At 48.2% G+C, this 18,950-nt stretch overlaps 2 protein-coding genes across 3 annotated transcripts in view; one reads left to right on the top strand and one right to left on the bottom strand.

Moving 5' to 3' along the window:
* Nucleotides 1-18,597, bottom strand: part of LOC310666979 (lysosomal acid glucosylceramidase-like) — a 106,077-nt gene extending 87,480 nt beyond the window's left edge. The window contains exon 1 of the mRNA XM_083418553.1: nt 18,588-18,597. The gene's annotated coding sequence lies outside the window, so the exon portion shown is untranslated. The remainder of the gene's footprint in view (nt 1-18,587) is intronic.
* The window catches only part of LOC310666954 (thrombospondin-3-like), a 49,757-nt gene that overhangs the window by 26,960 nt on the left and 3,847 nt on the right, over nt 1-18,950 (top strand). For both annotated transcript variants that reach the window (XM_083418487.1, XM_083418486.1), the window contains exons 9-21: nt 683-823; nt 1,843-1,920; nt 3,479-3,631; nt 6,058-6,168; nt 7,044-7,151; nt 8,759-8,918; nt 9,823-9,941; nt 10,341-10,393; nt 10,969-11,162; nt 12,583-12,761; nt 13,176-13,224; nt 14,267-14,463; nt 16,998-17,170. In XM_083418487.1, coding sequence (XP_083274613.1) covers nt 683-823; nt 1,843-1,920; nt 3,479-3,631; nt 6,058-6,168; nt 7,044-7,151; nt 8,759-8,918; nt 9,823-9,941; nt 10,341-10,393; nt 10,969-11,162; nt 12,583-12,761; nt 13,176-13,224; nt 14,267-14,463; nt 16,998-17,170 — 1,715 coding nt within the window. The remainder of the gene's footprint in view (nt 1-682; nt 824-1,842; nt 1,921-3,478; nt 3,632-6,057; nt 6,169-7,043; nt 7,152-8,758; nt 8,919-9,822; nt 9,942-10,340; nt 10,394-10,968; nt 11,163-12,582; nt 12,762-13,175; nt 13,225-14,266; nt 14,464-16,997; nt 17,171-18,950) is intronic.

Below are 18,950 nucleotides of genomic sequence, written 5' to 3'. Positions count from 1 at the left end.
GAGCCCGGGATTGGAGGCAGCTCTGTGCGGCCATCGGAGCCGGTCTCCCGAGGGTTGCGCAGAGCTTCCTGAAGCCTGCATTCGCCCCATAGAATGCACACACATTTCCTCTTCATTTTTGGAGGGGAAAAAGTGCGTCCTATAGGGCGAAAAATACGGTAGTTTATGTTTGAGTATCTAGCCAAATAGTCCTTAAATTTCCTTTAAATTTCCTTAAATTTCTTCCATTCTTCTTGATGCTCCTCTTCCTTCCGATCGCAGATTCTTCCGGTCAGGTCAGCCAGCTCCAAAAAATCAATCACCTTCATCTGCCATAATTTTTATTTGATTTCAAGAAAACAAAACAGAGGAACTTCTAGTAAACACACCTAACAGAATCCTGCTACCGACACAGCAATGCAAATCTTTATTACGGTCATAGACCAGCATTAACGCCAGCAACACAGAGTCACAGCAAATGATGACATTATCTTGGAATAATTGCCAGTTTTGTGTGATTATTATGCATCAGTATAACCCGTCGAAAGCAAGTTGTGGGTATTGGAAGGGCCTGAGAATTTTGCAAAACCTAATAACCAAAGTGATTATTTTAAAAAATGAGGTAGGCAGGTAGCATGGTGTTGAAGGTTGGTGCCAATTTGAAGAGGAAGGACTCACAATCAAGGTCTCCTGTCGTCCACAGTGTGCCCATGCCAACCCCTGTTTCCCTGGATCCAAATGTCTCAACACGGCACCTGGTTTCCGCTGCGAACCCTGCCCGCTCGGCTACAAGGGGAACCTCATATCTGGAGTAGGGGCGGACTACGCCAAAGCCAGCAAACAGGTGAGGAATTTTTTTTTGGGGGGGGGGGTTCTTTTATATAAAACCAAGATTGCCCATGGGGTTATATTCCTTTGCCCCGGGCACATGGTGGAACTGGCACCATGACTGGTGCTGCAAAATGCTTGTTCCCCATTTGTAAGAAACCAACCTTTTCGGGTAGCAGCATCTGCACTTGGGAACTTCCTGTCTATTGTATTGACACCAAAGAGGGGCATTTGCCGCATTCTTTTCTGCTAAAAAAGTTTTGGCTTAAGGACTTGCCAATCAGAAGGTCAGCGGTTCGAATCCCCACGGCGGGGTGAGCTCCCGTTACTCGATCCCTGCTCCTGCCACCTAGCAGTTCGAAAGCACGTCAAAGTGCAAGTAGATAAATAGGTACCACTCCAGCAGGAAGGTAAGCGGCGTTTCTGTGCGCTGCTCTGGTTCGCCAGAAGTGGCTTAGTCATGCTGGCCATATGACCCAGAAGCTGTACGCTGGCTCCCTCGGCCAATAAAGCGAGATGAGCGCCACAACCCCAGAGTCGGCCACCGCTGGACCTAATGGTCAGGGGTCCCCTTTACCTTTACCTTTTATCCAGACACGTACAATGTTGTCACGTTTTTATCTTATTGTTCATTTTAATTATCTTTCAAGTGCATTTTTAGCTGTGTTTCAACGATCATTTCATTGTTTTATTCTTTTTGTAAACCACTCTGAGGTGTTTTCTTACATGTGCTGTTAGCTATTACAACGACAGTCGATTTATTGATCACCTTCTGAGGCACCGTCTCAAGACGATTTCCACATAAGGCAATTTAAAACAGTTAAAAAGGCAAAAACAACAGACAGGTTTAAAATTGGACTAAAACCGTTGCAAATGGACACTTGTGGGCGATCAAGCGATATATAAATTTTGTGCAATAAATCAATAATGAATAGATGAATAAGCAAACGTTCCAATAAATAACAACTCGAGAGGGGCCTTTATTTCTTTATGTATTGCATTTATATATCAAAACGATCTCTCTCGTCTCTCCAGACTTGCACAGACATTGACGAATGCAACGATGGGAACAATGGCGGATGTGACCCCAATGCCATCTGCACCAATACAGTGGTGAGTCCGTCTAGGGTGAAGAAATGGGGTCCACCATGTGAAAACAGGCCCCAGGGACTGAAGAGGCTACGGTTACTGTTACAGGCTGTCCTTACGCTACGGGGACTGGTTCAGGTTCTTGTATTGATTTGCAAGGCCCTGAACAATTTGGATCCAGGATACTTCAAGGATCACCTGATCCTTTATTTCCCTGCCCAATCAGGGAGCTGTTTGGGGGAGCCACTGCTAGGGCTCCACCATGCTAGGGGTCTCCCATGCCTCATATAAACGTCCACACGCTCCAACACTTTGAGGCCAAAATCCTGGACACCGTCTTCCCGGTTGCCACTTTCTCGTTTTTTAATCACAAGAGCACGGCAGCCATTTTGGTTCTTGCATTCTCATACAATTCCACACTGTGGTTTCCCCTCCTAAAAAAAAAAGCACTTTTGGAGTGCGGCGCCCCAGAATGCATGTTTTTGGGTGCCGCACGAAGGTTGCGGCCACGAAAAAAGCATATTTTTTTTTGCTGGGGGCGAGAATCATGCCACAAAATCACATGAGATCAAGGCAACCAAAATGGCCGCCGTTCTCTCACAGTAAAAAAATGGGATGTCCCAGTTTTTCTGTGACACTTGGGGGCACGCACATTTTGTATCCATCAGAACCTGTGCATTCAGGAGTGTGGGTCCGATTTTGCGCAGTTCCCTTCCGGCTGAAGTCAAACAGTCCCCTTCCCTGTTGAACTTCCGGCTGAGCAGGGCTTGTGAGGGGTGAGGCCGAGGGAGAGCCCTGAGAGCATTGGAGCCAACTCCTAGGGGCCAAGGTCCCTTCGCCCCCAAAGTTGATGGGCATTGTTATTTAAATAGTGTGTGCGTGCCACATTGATTATGCAAAAGGAGGGTTGCCGGAGGGGGGAGAGGCCACATTTGGCCCCTGGGCTCAGAGTTCCTCACCCCTGCTGTAAGGTAAACTATTGATTATCCCTCATATTGGAGGCTGAGAAAGAGCGGCTTGCCTAAGTCTGCTTAAGTGGGTTTGTGGGACTGGCTCTGAAGAACCCTTTGTTCCTATTTGAACTACAGTGGTACCTCGGGTTAAGAACTTAATTCGTTCTGGAGGTCCATTCTTAACCTGAAGCACCACTTTCGCTAATGGGGCCTCCCGCTGCTGCTGCGGCGCTGGAGCACGATTTCTGTTCTCATCCTGAAGCAAAGTTCTTAACCCGGGGTACTATTTCTGGGTTAGTGGAGTCTGTAACCTGAAGCGTATGTAACCCGAGGTACCACTGTAGTCCTTTAAAACCATGAGGACTGGAATCTTGGTTTCTTTTTGGGTGCAGGACTGTGGATCAGTGGGGGAGCACCCTCCTTGCATGCAGAAAAGGTCCCAGGTTCAATCCCCAACATATCCAGGTAGGGCTGGGGATATCTGCCCCTCTTGCTTGGAATCCTGGACAACTGCTGCCAGTCAGTGTTGACACTACTGAGTTAGATGGACCAACAGTGTTCCACGTTTCTGCAAAAAAACCAACACACACAAAAACCACATTTCCTTTTCATTTTGTTTCCCTTGGTAGGGATCCTACAAATGTGGGCCTTGCAAGTCGGGTTTTGTGGGGAACCAGAACGGGAGCTGCACCCCGCAGAAGACCTGCCAGAGCCCCAGCCACAACCCCTGCGACATCAACGGATACTGCCTCTTCGAACGCAACGGGGACGTTTCCTGCGCGGTGAGGCAAAATTGGGGCGAATGCATTTAGGGGTGCCATATTGTTGCGCTTTTTTGCCAAATTTGAAAATGAAGTTTTTGAGCTATCTCCAAAACCACATTTCTTGTGATTTCCCCTGGACGCTGCTTCCTAATGCAGTATTCCGGGTGTATGGCAACTCTACATACATTTAAAGTGTGATGATGCTAGTTTAAACAGGCATGGCTTCCCCCAAAGAATTCTGGGAAATGTACTTTGTTACGTGAGCTGAGAGTTGTTTGTTGTTGTTTAGTTGTTTAGTCGTGTCCGACTCTTTGTCACCCCCTGGACCAGAGCACGCCAGGCACTCCTGTCTTCCACTGCCTCCCGCAGTTTGGTCAAACTCATGCTGGTAGCTTCCAGAACACTGTCCAACCATCTCGTCCTCTGTCGTCCCCTTCTCCTTGTGCCCTCCACCTTTCCCAACATCAGGGTCTTTTCCAGGGAGTCTTCTCATGAGGTGGCCAAAGTATTGGAGCCTCAGCTTCAGGATCTGTCCTTCCAGGGAGCACTCAGGGCTGATTTCCTTCAGAATGGAGAGGTTTGATCTTCTTGCAGTCCATGGGACTCTCAAGAGTCTCCTCCAGCACCATAATTCAAAAGCATCCATTCTTCGGCGATCAGCCTTCTTTATGGTCCAGCTCTCACTTCCATACATCACTACTGGGAAAACCATAGCTTGAACTATGCGGACCTTTGTTGGCAGGGTGATGTCTCTGATTTTTAAGATGCTGTCTAGGTTTGTCATTGCTTTTCTCCCAAGAAGCAGGAGTCTTTTAATTTCGTGACTGCTGTCACCATCTGCAGTGATCACGGAGCCCAAGAAAGTAAAATGAGCACTCAGAGCTGAATTCCTTAAGAATGGAGAGGTTTGATCTTTTTGCAGTCCATGGGACTCTCAAGAGTTGTTAGGAGGTCCCTATTCCCCTCACAGAACTACAAATACCAGCATTCCCTGAGAAGAAGGATTGTGTGTTAAACCACTCTGGGAATTGTAGCCCAGTGAAGGGAATAGGCGTCTCCCTACAACTCTCAGCAACCTTAACAAACTGCACCTCCCAGAATTCTCTGCGGGATGCCATGGTAGTTCAAAGGGTCATCTGAGTGCTTCAAATGTATGGTGTGGACTTGCAAGTTGCCCCTGCTTTCCATTGGCTCTGGCGCCACCTACTGTTGGCCTTCCATCTTGCCACCATTGCAAAGCGGCCGAGAGACTTCTCTCGCATAACACAAATCAATCTGCCTCCTTTTCCCCAGCTCTGCAGTGTCGTTTTTTGAGTCAGAACTGATCCTGCGTTCATACAAATTTCATTTTACACCTTGCAGTCATGGGCATCTACAGGGTTTCCCCCCAGGGGGGACAGGGGACGAGGTGTGCGGCAAAGTAAAAAACAGAAAAGGGGGAGCAGGCTAATTGTTTCTACCCCACCTCCAAATTAGAATAATCCATACATTTTATTTATCTACTTATTTACTGCAGTTATAGCCCACCTTTTCTCCATGGGGTTCAAGGGGGCGGGTATACTTCTGTTCCTTATTTTATCTTCACAACAACCCTGTGAGGTAGGTTAGGCTGGGAGTGAGGAGTAATAATAATAATAATAATAATTAATAATAATTTATTTATACCCCCGCCCATCTGGCTGGGCTTCCCCAGCCACTCTGGGCGGCTTCCAACAAAATATTAGAATACAGTAATGCATCAAAAATTAAAAGCTTCCCTGAACAGGGCTGCCTTCAGATGTCTTCTAAAAGCCTGGTAGTTGTTGTTCTCTTTGACATCTGGTGGGAGGGCGTTCCACAGGGCGGGCGCCACTACCAAGAAGGCCCTCTGCCTGGTTCCCTGTAACTTGGCTTCTCGCAGCGAGGGAACCGCCAGAAGGCCCTCGGCGCTGGACCTCAGTGTCCGGGCTGGATGATGGGGGTGGAAAAGCTCCTTCAGGTATACTGGGCCGAGGCTGTTTAGGGCTTTCAAGGTCAGCACCAACACTTTGAATTGTGCTCGGAAACATGCTGGGAGCCAATGTAGGTCTTTCAGGACCGGTGTTAAGTGGTCTCGGCGGCTGCTCCCAATCACCAGTCTAGCTGCCGCATTTTGGATTAGTTGTAGCTTCCGGGTCACCCAATGACCCAATGAGCTTCATGACCTGGTAGGGGTTTCCCAGGTCCTAGTCCTGCACTCTAACCACTGCACCACACTGCCTTTTTGCCTTGTACCTCAGGTTCTACGATTTCTAGAAGCTAGCTCTTCTTTTTAATGAAGGTTGAAATCGACAGATTATTATTATTCATATGAGGCAGGGGTCAAATGTCCCCTTGGCCCCAACTTGCCTACAGTTGGGGACATGGGGGCTTATAGCTGTAGTACCAGTTGTTGCAAAAATATTGTTTCCTCTTTGCCTTCCCAGTGCAGTGTGGGTTGGGCCGGGAACGGCAATGTGTGCGGACGCGACACCGACATCGATGGCTACCCAGACGAGCCTTTGCCCTGCATTGATAACAACAAGCACTGCTCCAAGGTAAGATCTGGCGGCAGGAGGAACCAAAGGGCCTATCGATGGCTACTAGCCACGTTGGCTATACTCTGCCTCCACAGTCTGAGAGAGTAATGCTTCTGAATACCAGTTCCTGGAAACCACAGGAGGGGTGAGTGCTGTTATATGTGTCTTAAAGGTAAAGGGACCCCTGACCATTAGGTCCAGTCGTGGCCGACTCTGGGGTTGCGGCGCTCATCTCACTTTATTGGCCAAGGGAGCCGGCGTACAGCTTCTGGGTCATGTGGCCAGCATGACTAAGCCGCTTCTGGCGAACCAGAGCAGCGCACGGAAACGCAGTTTACCTTCCCGCCAGGGCGGTACCTATTTATCTACTTGGACTTTGACATGCTTTCGAACTGCTAGGTTGCCAGGAGCAGGGACTGAGCAACGGGAGCTCACACCGTCACGGGGATTCAAACTGCCGACCTTCTGATCGGCAAGTCCTAGGCTCTGTGGTTTAACCCACAGTGCCACCCACACCCCATATATATGTGTGTCTTATATATATATATATATATATATATATTTAATCAAAGTATTTCTCTCCTGACATATCTTCCTATATACATAAAAATGTAAGCCTGTCGTCATGCAGCTGCTGTTGGAGAATTAAAACCCCATTTAAATCATCCCTTTGTTCAGAAACATAAGGACTGAAATCATAGAATTATATTTTAAGGGAAAAGCTGTAGCTCAGGGGTAGAGTTTGTGCTCTGTATGCAGGATGTGGCAGGTTTGGTCCCTGGCATCTCCACCGAGGACTGGGGAAAACGTATGTCGGAAACCCTGAACAGTCACAGCCGGTTAGGGATTTCTTCTGACTTGCCCCACCCTCCACCTTGCCCCTTTTCACGCAGGACAACTGCCGGCTTACACCGAACTCGGGTCAAGAGGATGCTGACAACGATGGCATCGGGGACCAGTGTGACGACGACGCAGATGGCGATGGGATCAAGAACGTGGAGGTAGGCCCAAGCGCAACTTCCCACTCAGGCAGGATGTATCGGACAAGAGTGAGGGTAGGGGACTTTTCTGGCCAAGGGCCACATTACACTCGTGGGCAACCTCCCAGGGGCCGCTTACCAAGCTGGGTGCAGCCAGAGACACACCCCATTCTCCATCTTCCCATTGAGGCAAGCATGAGGCATTATCCCATTCCAAGTACTTATTCCAACTAGGTAGAACTGCAGGGGATGGGCAGCTTTTAATGTTTAATAGACTATTGTATTTTAATATTTTGTCGGAAGCCGCCCAGAGTGGCTGGGGCAACCAGATGGGCAGTGTATAAATTATTATTATTATTATTATTATTATTATTATTAATTGTGCAGAGGAAGGCTGGTGAAGGGTGTGGCCAGGGAAAAGGGAGTGTGGCTGGATCAGAGGACCATGGGTCAGACAGAGAGGGCAATTGGGCCCTGGGCCTGAGGCATCCCATCCCTAGAAGCATTAAGGATATAAGCTCTTAGACCTTCTTATCCCATATACAACACTCCCCTATTTCTAGCCCCTTTGCAAAGGATCAGACCACACACTGCAAAGTATGTTTAGAACGCTTTACTTACAGATTCAAGGTCTCAGTCATGCTTTGTTCCATGCAGCAGCAAGGATAACGCAAGCAAAATACTCTTGGGTAGAAAATGCAGAATATAGTTCCAAACACATGCTGCAAACTCGGGAGCAAGCTCACACATGTCTGTCTTGGTAGATTGCACGATGAGAGAGAGAGAGAGAGAGGAAGTAGAAAGTCTCCGTCTCCAGAGGAGTCCATCTAGCAATGCAACTCTGTGGTTGTTTACCCACTTCATGCACTAACTAACAGCAACGCATAGTTATGCTTGACTGCAACCTTCCACAAAAGGAACATCAGGAAACTGGGCAGAAGAACCAGCATTGCAATCAGGAAGGCTAAGGCTGTGCTGGTCCCAGGGGGAGGTTACCGTGGGGCGAGGTCCAGAACCTGAATCGAGGGTCGGCAGACAGTCCTCCACAGGTGAAGTGGGGTCCAGGGCGAGGAGCAGGGCAAGGACAGGAACTCTCGAGGAACAGGACAGGGTGCTGGCCGAAACAGCTCTTCAACGACGTTGCTCCCGCAACCTGGGACCGGGCTGACTGGCCTTTATCCTCTCTGAGGCCAGGGGCGGCCCCGGCCCCCAGGAGACCCGCCTCTCCTGGCCTTAAGGTGAGCAGTCCTCCTGGGAGAAACCAGTTCCCTCCACCTCTCTGCCCTGAGCCTCTGCAGCTCAGGAGAGGCTGGAGAGCCAATGGACCAAGGGGGAGACCCACCTTCCCCTGACAGGGCTGGGAGAGGCGCACCTGTAGGCACTGTGTCTTCAATCACCTCCGGAGCCAGAGAGGATTCACCTGGTGCCTGCTCCTGAGGATCCGGCACAGGTGCAGGTGCTTCAGATCCAAGGCCCTGCCCCAGTTCAGCCGGCCCTGGAGGCGGGGACTCCTGTGCAGGCTGGGGTTCCTCCGGTTCAGCCTCTGAATCGGATTCCCAGGCCATCACAAAGGCGATATTCCCCATGTCTGAATTCACCCTTTTCTCTCTCTTGTGCCCTGGTCATAGGACAACTGCCGTCTCTTCCCCAATAAAGACCAGCAGAATTCAGACACGGATTCCTTTGGGGATGCTTGTGATAACTGCCCCAACGTACCCAACAACGACCAGAAGGACACAGATGGCAACGGGGAGGGGGACGCTTGCGACAATGACATCGACGGTGACGGTGAGTGGAAAGGTCAAATCCTGGTAGAGTTCGTATGGCTGGCTTTGTCATACAGGTGGAGCCAGCACCCAGCAAAGCTAAGGACAGACGGATGAGTCTTCTTTCCATTCCATGCCCATTTTTGCATTCATTCAGTCATAGTTCTGTCCTGTTTTCTGGGGTTTAAGAAATATGTAAGCCCTCCCCAAAAGGGGAAATAACACTGATTTATTTCCTTCAGGTCTTTGTACACCACCCTTTAGCCAAAAAAGGATCTCCTAGAGTGGTTTCCAAAGATCAATATTAAGATTGCATTCTAAGAAAATGCACAGTACGTGAGGAAAAGGGAATGGGAGGGAGGAGGAAAGGCCAAGCCCAGGCACAGGTTTCTCAGGTTATGGTTTTTATAACACATTTAATATGTCTGATATGAGAAAACAAATTTAACAACCGGTACAGAAGCATGACAACACATGCTCTAAGGATGTTTGGTTTTTTTAAATTTTTTTAAAAAAAGCTATTGGGAAGCAATTCAACTTACCGTATTTTTTGCTCTATAAGACTCACTTTTTCCCTCCTAAAAAGTAAGGGGAAATGTGTGTGTGTCTTATGGAGCGAATGCAGGCTGTGCAGCTATCCCAGAAGCTAGAACAGCAAGAGGGGTTGCTGCTTTCACTGCGCAGCGATCCCTCTTGCTGTTCTGGCTTCTGAGATTCAGAATTTTTTTTTTCTTGTTTTCCTCCTCCAAAAACTAGGTGCATCTTGTGGTCTGGTGCATCTTATAGAGCGAAAAATACGGTAATTAATTGTACCCTGGAGAGCTGCTGCCTATCAGTGTAGACAACACTAAGCTAGATGGACTCGGTTTACGGCACTTTCCTGTGCTCCTATGAAACAGCCCCTTTCCCCCTCTCCCCTTCCCTAGGAATTCCCAATGGGCTTGACAATTGCCCCAAAGTGCCCAATCCGCTGCAGACGGATCGCGACGAAGATGGCGTGGGAGATGCCTGCGACAGTTGTCCCGAGATCAGCAACCCCACTCAGGTATGAGCGTTGTAACATCCTACAGTTCCCGGGATCCTCAGGCAGTGGTGTCCAAACTGTTTTCAAAGATGGCCAGATTTGACGGTGAAGAGCCATGAGGGCCAACCAAACGGCCGACCAAAGTTGTTAACCTTTTTTTAGGATTGAAGTTGTTGAGGGTGTTTTTTAAAGGATTTTTACCCCAGGAAATAAACTGCCACAGGGGCAGGATTAAACTGACCGGCATGCCGGATTGGGCACCCTAAACGGACTTTGGACATGCCTGCAGTTTAAGGGAAGCCATGGAGATTAAAATGACATCACCATGCTTTAAATGTGCGGTGAAGATGAGAGGGGCGTTTGCGTGTGACTCCAGGGATGCTCGTTTGCTTACTCACCTGAGGCCATGCTCTCTTTCAGACAGATGCGGACAGCGACCTGGTGGGTGACGTCTGCGACACGAACGTGGACAGGTGAGGAAAAAGCAAAACGAAAACCCAAACCTAAAACCCGCGAAAATGCATCATCTCAGAATCTATAGGGATATTGTCTGTTTGTCCTTCTATGTATTCAGATACCTGTTAAGCTATCATTACCAAATTTGGCAAGATGGCCCCTGATATCAAGGAGCAGGTTGGGGTCTATGTTTGGACCCCATTTTGAATCAATTTGGTTTTTTGAATTCACTGCTATTTTCCCAGTGCTATTTTTCCAGAAAAAGAGATGCCTCAGCCCAGTATACCTGAAGGAGCATCTCCACCCCTGTTGTTCAACCGAGACACTGAGGTCCACCTCCAAGGGCCTTCTGGCAGTTCCCTCCCTGCGAGAAGTGAGGTTGCAGGGAACCAGGCACAGGGCCTTATTAGTAGTGGCACCTGCCCTCAGATGTCAAGGAAACAAATAACTCTACAACTGAAGGCAGCACCGAAGATTTTAATGTTCTATGTTTTATCATGTTTCTCTATATACTGGAAGGCCGCTCAGAGTGGCTGGTGCAACCCAGTTAGATGGGCAGGTTACAAATAATAAAATTGTTGTTGTTGTTCAGTGATGGCGACGGTCACCAGGACACGAAAGACAACTGTGCAGAGATTCCCAACAGCTCTCAGCTCGATTCAGACAATGACGGGCTTGGAGATGAGTGTGACAATGATGACGACAACGATGGGATCCCCGATTACGTGCCCCCGGGCCCTGACAACTGCCGTCTTGTCCCTAATCCCAACCAGAAGGATTCTGATGGTGAGCGCAGGATAATTGAAAGTGGAATCCGTTCAGAATTCTTTACGTCAATGGCACCAGCTACAAAATGGCTGCTGCGGCATGGGGGGGGGAGGTATGGCACGGCACAAAATGGATGCCCTGCTATGTGGCGTAGCGCAAAATGGCTGCCGCACCTCGGAGAACAGAAAAAGAGACAGGACCATAAAATTGTGAGGGGATGTCCATTCAGTGCGTGAAAAGGCACCTACATCCACCGCCGCTGGTCTCGCTCGCAGAAAGAAGCTCTTTACACCTCTCCTTTGTACAGAACAGAGACAACATCTGTTTACTGAGACCTTTTTGAGGCACCATAGGAGGAGGAGTGTGCCACACTGGCGGTCCCCAGACTGCCTCCTTCTCAAAGATTAGTGCCTTGAAGGGAGCACACAGAATTGCAGATGAAATTGGACTTATTGGACCTGTGGATGTGGCTAGACTCCAGCTCCCATCAACCCTAGCCAGCAGGGCCAATGGTCAGGGATGATGGGAGTTGTAGTGACGTCTAGAGAGACACAGGTTCACCACCCATCTCAGATCCTATCTCACAGGGTTGTTGTGAGGATTGAAACAGAATATTGGGGAGGGGGAGAACCTTATATGCTACCCCAAACTAAGATTATTGCTCACTTCCCCACTCAGATCATGAACACCACAACCAAGGCAGGCCAGAGGTTGCAGGTCTCCAGCTCCTTCAGCCATCGGGGTTAATGGGAACTGGAGTCCAGCAACATCTGGGGTTATCCAGGCTCCCCACTCCTGTCCTAGACCAGTCATGCCCCAACCAATCAGGAATCCCATATCCAATGCACTTAAAGGTAAAGGGACCCCTGACCATTAGGCCCAGTCGCAGACGACTCTGGGGTTGCGGCGCTCATCTCGCTTTATTGGCTGAGGAAGGCGGCATACAGCTTCTGGGTCATGTGCCCAGCATGACTAAGCCACTTCTGGCAAACCAGAGCAGTTCACAGAAATGCTGTTTACCTTCCCGCCAGAGTGGTACCTACTTATCTACTTGCACTTTGAGGTGCTTTTGAACTGCTAGGTTGGCAGAAGCAGGGACCGAGCAACAGGAGCTCACCCCGTTGCGGGGATTCGAACCACCGACCTTCTGATCGGCAAGCCCTAGGCTCTGTGGTTTAACCCACAGCGCCCCCGCGTCCCTTATCCAATGCACTTACAGAGGTATAAAGCAGGGATGAGGAACCCCTGGCCCTCCAGATGTTGTTGGACGCCAACTCCCATCAGCCCCAGCCAGCATGACCAGTGGTCAGGGATGATGGGGGGTGTAGTCCATCTGGAGGACCACACTTCCCCCACGCCTGATAGGTATGAATATGGTGAAACATCTTCCAACGTGCTTTAGTGGCTGGGCTTTCACCATCTTTTGTTCTTCGCGCAGGCAATGGCGTAGGGGACGTGTGCGAGGAGGACTTTGACAACGACACGGTGGCTGACCCGCTGGATGTCTGCCCGGAGAGCTCCGAGGTGACGCTGACCGACTTCCGCGCGTACCAGACGGTCATCCTGGATCCCGAGGGCGACGCCCAGATCGATCCCAATTGGGTGGTTCTCAATCAGGTACGGCAAGGGAGCCGGGAAGATGCCGCAGGCTTCGGAGGCGAAAAAAACCCAATTGGTTCCATGGGCAAAAGGGGGAAGGGTCAGTAAATCTTGGTGCATATTGGTGAGCCAATGGGTAGAGAAGACCTTAGTCTTTGCACAGTGCAGGATAAGCCCCCGTTGAAAAACTTCAAAGGCCGTTGGGGTTCATTGGGGACGAGTAGACAAGTGCCACAGGGACATAGGAAGATGCCCTCTACCGAATCTGGTCTTTAAAGGGCTCTAAGCACTGAGCTATGGCCCTTTACTCGGTGCTTGGGTGCTAGATGCAAAACCCCAGGGGTTAGTCTGGGCAGCTGCCTTGCCCTTTGCTTATACTCGACCGTCTCGTCACCACCCTTTTCTTCTCTATTTTTTCTTCCCAACCTCCAGGGCATGGAGATTGTACAAACGATGAACAGCGACCCAGGCTTGGCTGTCGGTAAGAGGAATATACCGTATTTTTCGCTCCATAAGGCGCACCGGACCATAAGGCGCACCTAGTTTTTAGAGGGGGAAATCAAGAAAAAAATATTATTTCCCCCTGGGAGAAGCGCGTAGCCTGTCCGCTTCTCCTAGGGGCTGCTGGGGGAAGCCCGGGTTCCCCCCCCCCCCAGCCCCAAAGAGCAAAGAAGCCAAGACAGCGAGCGGGATGGTCTTGGCTTCCTCTTTAGCCGCGTGAACCTATCCTGGCCGGGAGAGGCTGTGCACGGCTATGACAATTCCCCCCACCTCCCGCAAAAGCCCACAGGACCCGCGTACCCTTTAAGGAGCGCACAGATCCTGCGGGCTTTTCTACGAGGAGGGAGACTGGCCTCGTCAGTCCCTTCTCCCTCCTGGGGAAAAACCCGCAAGAGCCGCGCGGAGCTTGTGTGCGGCTCTTGGGGGCTTTTCCTGCCTGCCTCCCCCCTGCATTCGCTCCATAAGACGCACACACATTTCCCCTTACTCTTTAGGAGGGAAAACTGCGTCTTATGGAGCGAAAAATACGGTAAACATACGTGGCCGCCAATGATTCTTTGCTGCACTCAAACCATACAGTTAAAGCACTACGAAACTGCTTGAAACGGCCATGGCTTCTGCCCAGGAATTCTGGAGCCTGTGATTTGTTATGGGTGCCAAGGGAGAGGAAACCCCGCTATTCCCCTCGCAGAGCTACAATTCCCAGAGCGGTTTAACAACCAATCCCTCTGCTCAGAGAACTCTGGGAATTGTAGCTCTTTGAGGGAAATGGGGGGTCTCCTAACAGTTCTCAGCACTCTTCACAAACGATAGTTCCCAGAATCCCTTGGGGGAAGCCATGACTGTTCAAAGCGATATCATGGCGCTTGAAGCCTATGGTCTGAGTGTGGCCTAGCCACTGTTCTTCAGGGTTTCAAGCAAGCAGAGAAAAATATTTCCCATCGCCTGTGCCCACCAGTCCCTTCCTCTATCTCAGTGAGACGGCCGCTAACTCTTTTCTCCTCTCTCTAACCACGGGGCAGGGTACACAGCCTTCAACGGGGTGGACTTTGAAGGCACCTTCCACGTCAACACCATCACCGATGACGACTACGCCGGCTTCATCTTCGCCTACCAGGACAGCGCCAGTTTCTACGTGGTCATGTGGAAGCAGACGGAGCAGACCTACTGGCAGGCCACGCCCTTCCGCGCCACGGCTGAGCCGAGCTTGCAGCTCAAAGTGAGTGCCATACTCTCCAAGTCTTCCTATTTTCCAGGGACAATCCCAGAATTACGAAAGCCATCACAGCTTCTGATTTGATCCTGAAATGCCCAGGATTATGCTACCTTCTGAGATTATAAGTGATCTTAATCATTACTTTATACAGTGGTACCTCGGGTTGCATACGCTTCAGGTTACATACGCTTCAGGTTACAGACTCCGCTAACCCAGAAATATCACCTCAGGTTAAGAACTTTGCTTCAGGATGAGAACGGAAATCGTGCTCCGGCGGCGCGACGGCAGCGGGAGGCCCCTATTAGCTAAAGTGGTGCTTCAGGTTAAGAACAGTTTCAGGTTAAGAACGGACCTCCAGAACAAATTAAGTTCTTAACCCGAGATACCACTGTATAATTATACGATAATGATAACTAAGGAGACATGATACTAATCAAGGTGGAATTTGCCTACTAACCTTGAGCATTTATTTATACACTAGTTTGTTTCTTTATATAACATCGGCTTATTTTTATTTATTCCTATTCCTTCTTGATTTATCATTGTCAACACATTGCTGTTCATTAAATTAAGTAACCTTTAATATTTGCTATTAGGTAATAAATTCTGATCACGCACTTCCGTCAAGAGCTGACCTCCTCAAGTTTAGGTTTTGAAGCAAAGGCTGATAGATTAAAAAAAAATTTAATGTATGATTGATTATTCATTACTACATCCTAAGCACACCCTTCTTTCCAAAGCTCAGCTGCTCAAGCTGAGGTTTCAAAATGAATGCCGATCCATCTAAATTTAGTCAATGAATAACTCACATGTTTGATGAAGAAACCAGCCCTTCTGCCAGGGAGCCTGGGGTGCTATACATGCCTCCGCTTGCAATAAAATTATGCTCACGACGACTCTGTGAGGGAGGTCACGTGGCGATGCATAGCCCACCCAGCAAGCAAGTGACTTGTAGAGGGGCAAGCAGAGGGCAGGGCTGCCCTGGGCAGGAAGAAAGGTGGATGTCAAGGAATCAACTCTGAGTGGGACAAATAGAATTGCAGAGTTGGAAGGGACCTCATGGATCACCTCATCCAATCTCCCAGCATTCAGCGAGGCCTCATCTGTGTTATACAGTCTATAGCAGTATATCACTTTAATAGAATAGTTTAATATAAAAGGTAAAGGTACCCCTGCCCGTGCGGGCCAGTCTTGCCAGACTCTAGGGTTGTGCGCTCATCTCACTCAAGAGGCCGGGGGCCAGCGCTGTCCACAGACACTTCCGGGTCACGTGGCCAGCGTGGCATCGCTGCTCTGGCGAGCCAGAGCCGCACACGGAAACGCCGTTTACCTTCCCGCCAGTAAGCGGTCCCTATTTATCTACTTGCACCCGAGAGTGCTTTCGAACTGCTAGGTTGGCAGGCGCTGGGACCGAACAACGGGAGCGCACCCCGCCACGGGGATTCGAACCGCCGACCTTTTGATCGGCAAGCCCTAGGCACTGAGGCTTTAACCCACAGCGCCACCCGCGTCCCCAGTTTAATATACTTTAATATAATTTTGTTTGTTAAGGGTGCTGAGAGTTGTTAGGAGAGACCCCTCCCCCTCCCACAAAGAACCCTTTTATTTGGTTTTTCAGATTGAAATTTTACAGTCACATGTGCAACATACAACATAAAAACAAGATTCCAAGGAATCTCTTGGACTTCCCTCCTCCCCTTTGTGGGTCCTATTGTTAATCATTCCCGGCTGCATTTTTTTTTTAATAATCCAAATCTTTTACTTCTCCATTGTGTCCAAAATGATATATCGATGGTATCTAACACCACGTAAACAGGCAAAAATGTATAAATCTAAATCAAACAAATGCTGGAAATGTAGAGAAAGAAGGTTCTTTTTATCACATGTGGTGGTCTTGTAGTAAGGTTAAAACTTACTGGGAAATGATATATAATGAAGTGAAAAGGATGTTCAAAATAACTTTTATAAAAAACAACAACCCAAAAGATTTCTTTTGGGAATTATAGGGACAGAACTACTTAAATTATATAAAATTCACCATTAAACTACCAGTGATACTCCAATCTTACTAATGGTTTTAACAGTTTAAGATAAGTTATAAATTAAAATTTTGGTCTTCCTTATTTCTGATTTTCCGGTCATTTTAGCCAGTTCGGCATAATCCATCAACTTCATCTGGGGACTGCAGTGTTGAGACTTGCTGGAAGACCTCCGTTTCCCTTCCAGAGCTACGGAGTGGTTTAACAACCGATCCTCCTTCCCGGGGAGCTCTTGGGAATTGTATCTCTGTAAGGGCAACAGGGAGGTCTCCCAGCCACTCTCAGCAGCCTTAAAGAACTACAGCTCCCAGAATTCTCTGCAGGGAGGGCTGGCGCAGCTGTTTAAAGTGGTATCATAGCACTTCAAAGGTATGGTGCGAACGGGTCTTGCTGAAGCAGAATCCAGCTTGGCTTCTGCAAGGCCTAATCCTGTCTCTCCTGGCTGAAACAATGCGTGCTGTTTCTCCTGCTCCCCACAACCCCCCTCCTCGCTGGCAGGCGGTGAAGTCTAGCACCGGTCCCGGAGAATACCTGCGGAACGCCTTGTGGCACACAGGCCACACCCCCGACCACGTCCGCCTGCTCTGGAAGGACCCCCGCAACGTGGGCTGGAAGGACAAGACCTCTTACCGCTTGCGGCTCCTCCATCGGCCCCAAGTGGGCTACATCAGGTGAGGTGTGGGGCTGCAGCGGTCGCTTCAGCGGTGAGGGGGCAGGTGGACGAGGGCAGTTTCATGACAGGAACAGCCACGCACCCTTCTGACATTATGCTACCTTCTGAGATTAGAAGTCATCTTAATCATTATCTTATATAATTAGGCGATAATGAAAACTAAGGAGGCATAATACAGTGGTACCTCTGGATGCGAATGAGATCCGTTCCGGAGCCCCGTCCGCATCCAGAAGCGAACGCAACCCGCGTCTGCACGTGCTGCAATTCGCCGCTTCTGCACATGCGCGTGACGTCGGTTTTTTTTTTTTTAAAAATTAATATTTATTAGAAGTTTAATAGTTACAGGAAAAAAGGAAAAGAAACAATAAAAAATTTAATAAACAATACATCAAAAATAAAAATAAAAACAAAAAAAACCAATACATCAAAACAACAAAAACAAAAACATTTAAAAACACATCCAATATTTCCATATCTTTACCTTTCATTTACTTGTTTCATCAACCTCCTCACACCTCCCTTTTTTGTATTCTATTTCAATTGGCTATTTCAGCAAATCCTTTCCATCTTTCTCCATTTTTTGTTCTATAATTTATCTTAACACAATCTAACTTTAAATTTTCCACTTTGGCCCATTAACAATCAGTTTTTGCTTAATTCTTTATAACATTTCTCCATTACTTCCGGGTCGCCACAGTGCGCAACCCAAAAATACTTATCCCGAAGCTACTTCAACCCGAGGTATGACTGTAATAGTTAAGGGGGACGTTGCCTCCTAACCTCAACCATTTATTTATTTACTTCCTTCTTGACTTATCATTGTCAATACATTACTGTTAATTAAATTAAGTAACCTTTAATATTTATTACTAGCTAGCTAATAAATTCTGATCACACACTTCCGCCAAGAGCTGACCTCCTCAACTTTAGGTTTTCGAGCGAAGGCTAGGCTGATTGAACAACGTTTGTCATTAATGTACCATATTGGCCCGAATATAAGCCGCACCCAGATATAAGCGGCACTTTTAAAATTCACGGGGGGGGGGGGGAGAGAAAAAGTTAATACCTGAATATAAGCCACTCCTTTAAAATCCTACAGGCACTCACACCTGTTCCATTTTACCGTGTGTCTGTTTCAGCAGTGATATCGTAAAAAAGCCCATTTTTGTAAGGCCACGGATTTAAACCGCACTTTAACTTTTCATGGTTGGAATTTGGAAAAAACGTGTGACTTATATTCAGGCCAGTAAGGTATTATATATTGATTATTACATCCTAAGCACACCCTTCCTTCAAAATCTCACCTCCTCAAGTTGAGGTTTTGAAATGAATGCTGGCCCATCTAAATTTATTCAATGATTAACTCACATGTTTCATGTAGAACCCAGCCCTTCTGCCAGGGAGTCTGGGATGCCTCCCTTGCGATAAAATTATCCTCACAACGACCCTGTGAGGGAGGTCACGTGGCGATGCATAGCCCAGCCAGTGAGCAAGGGACTTGTAGATGCCCCTCAGTCTGTGTCTGATGTGCTGTTCACTATCCTGCACTATTTTCAGGGGTGACTAATACGTTGTTTTTTACTAATATTTTATGGAAAGAATTTCAGTTACAGAAAATAAAGCGATGAAAGAAAGAAGAGAGACAGAAAAAAGTACAAAAAATACAGAAAGAAAGAAAGAAATAGTACACTAAATATAATCAGTTACTCTTCCATACATTATTAGGTATATATATAAATAAAATGATCGTCTCCCAAAGCATATATGATTTTTAATAG

The sequence above is a fragment of the Podarcis tiliguerta genome, assembly GCF_965153285.1.
Source record: "Podarcis tiliguerta genome assembly, chromosome: 16".
Classification (NCBI taxonomy): domain Eukaryota; kingdom Metazoa; phylum Chordata; class Lepidosauria; order Squamata; family Lacertidae; genus Podarcis; species Podarcis tiliguerta.
This window is presented reverse-complemented; position numbering and strand designations above follow the sequence as displayed.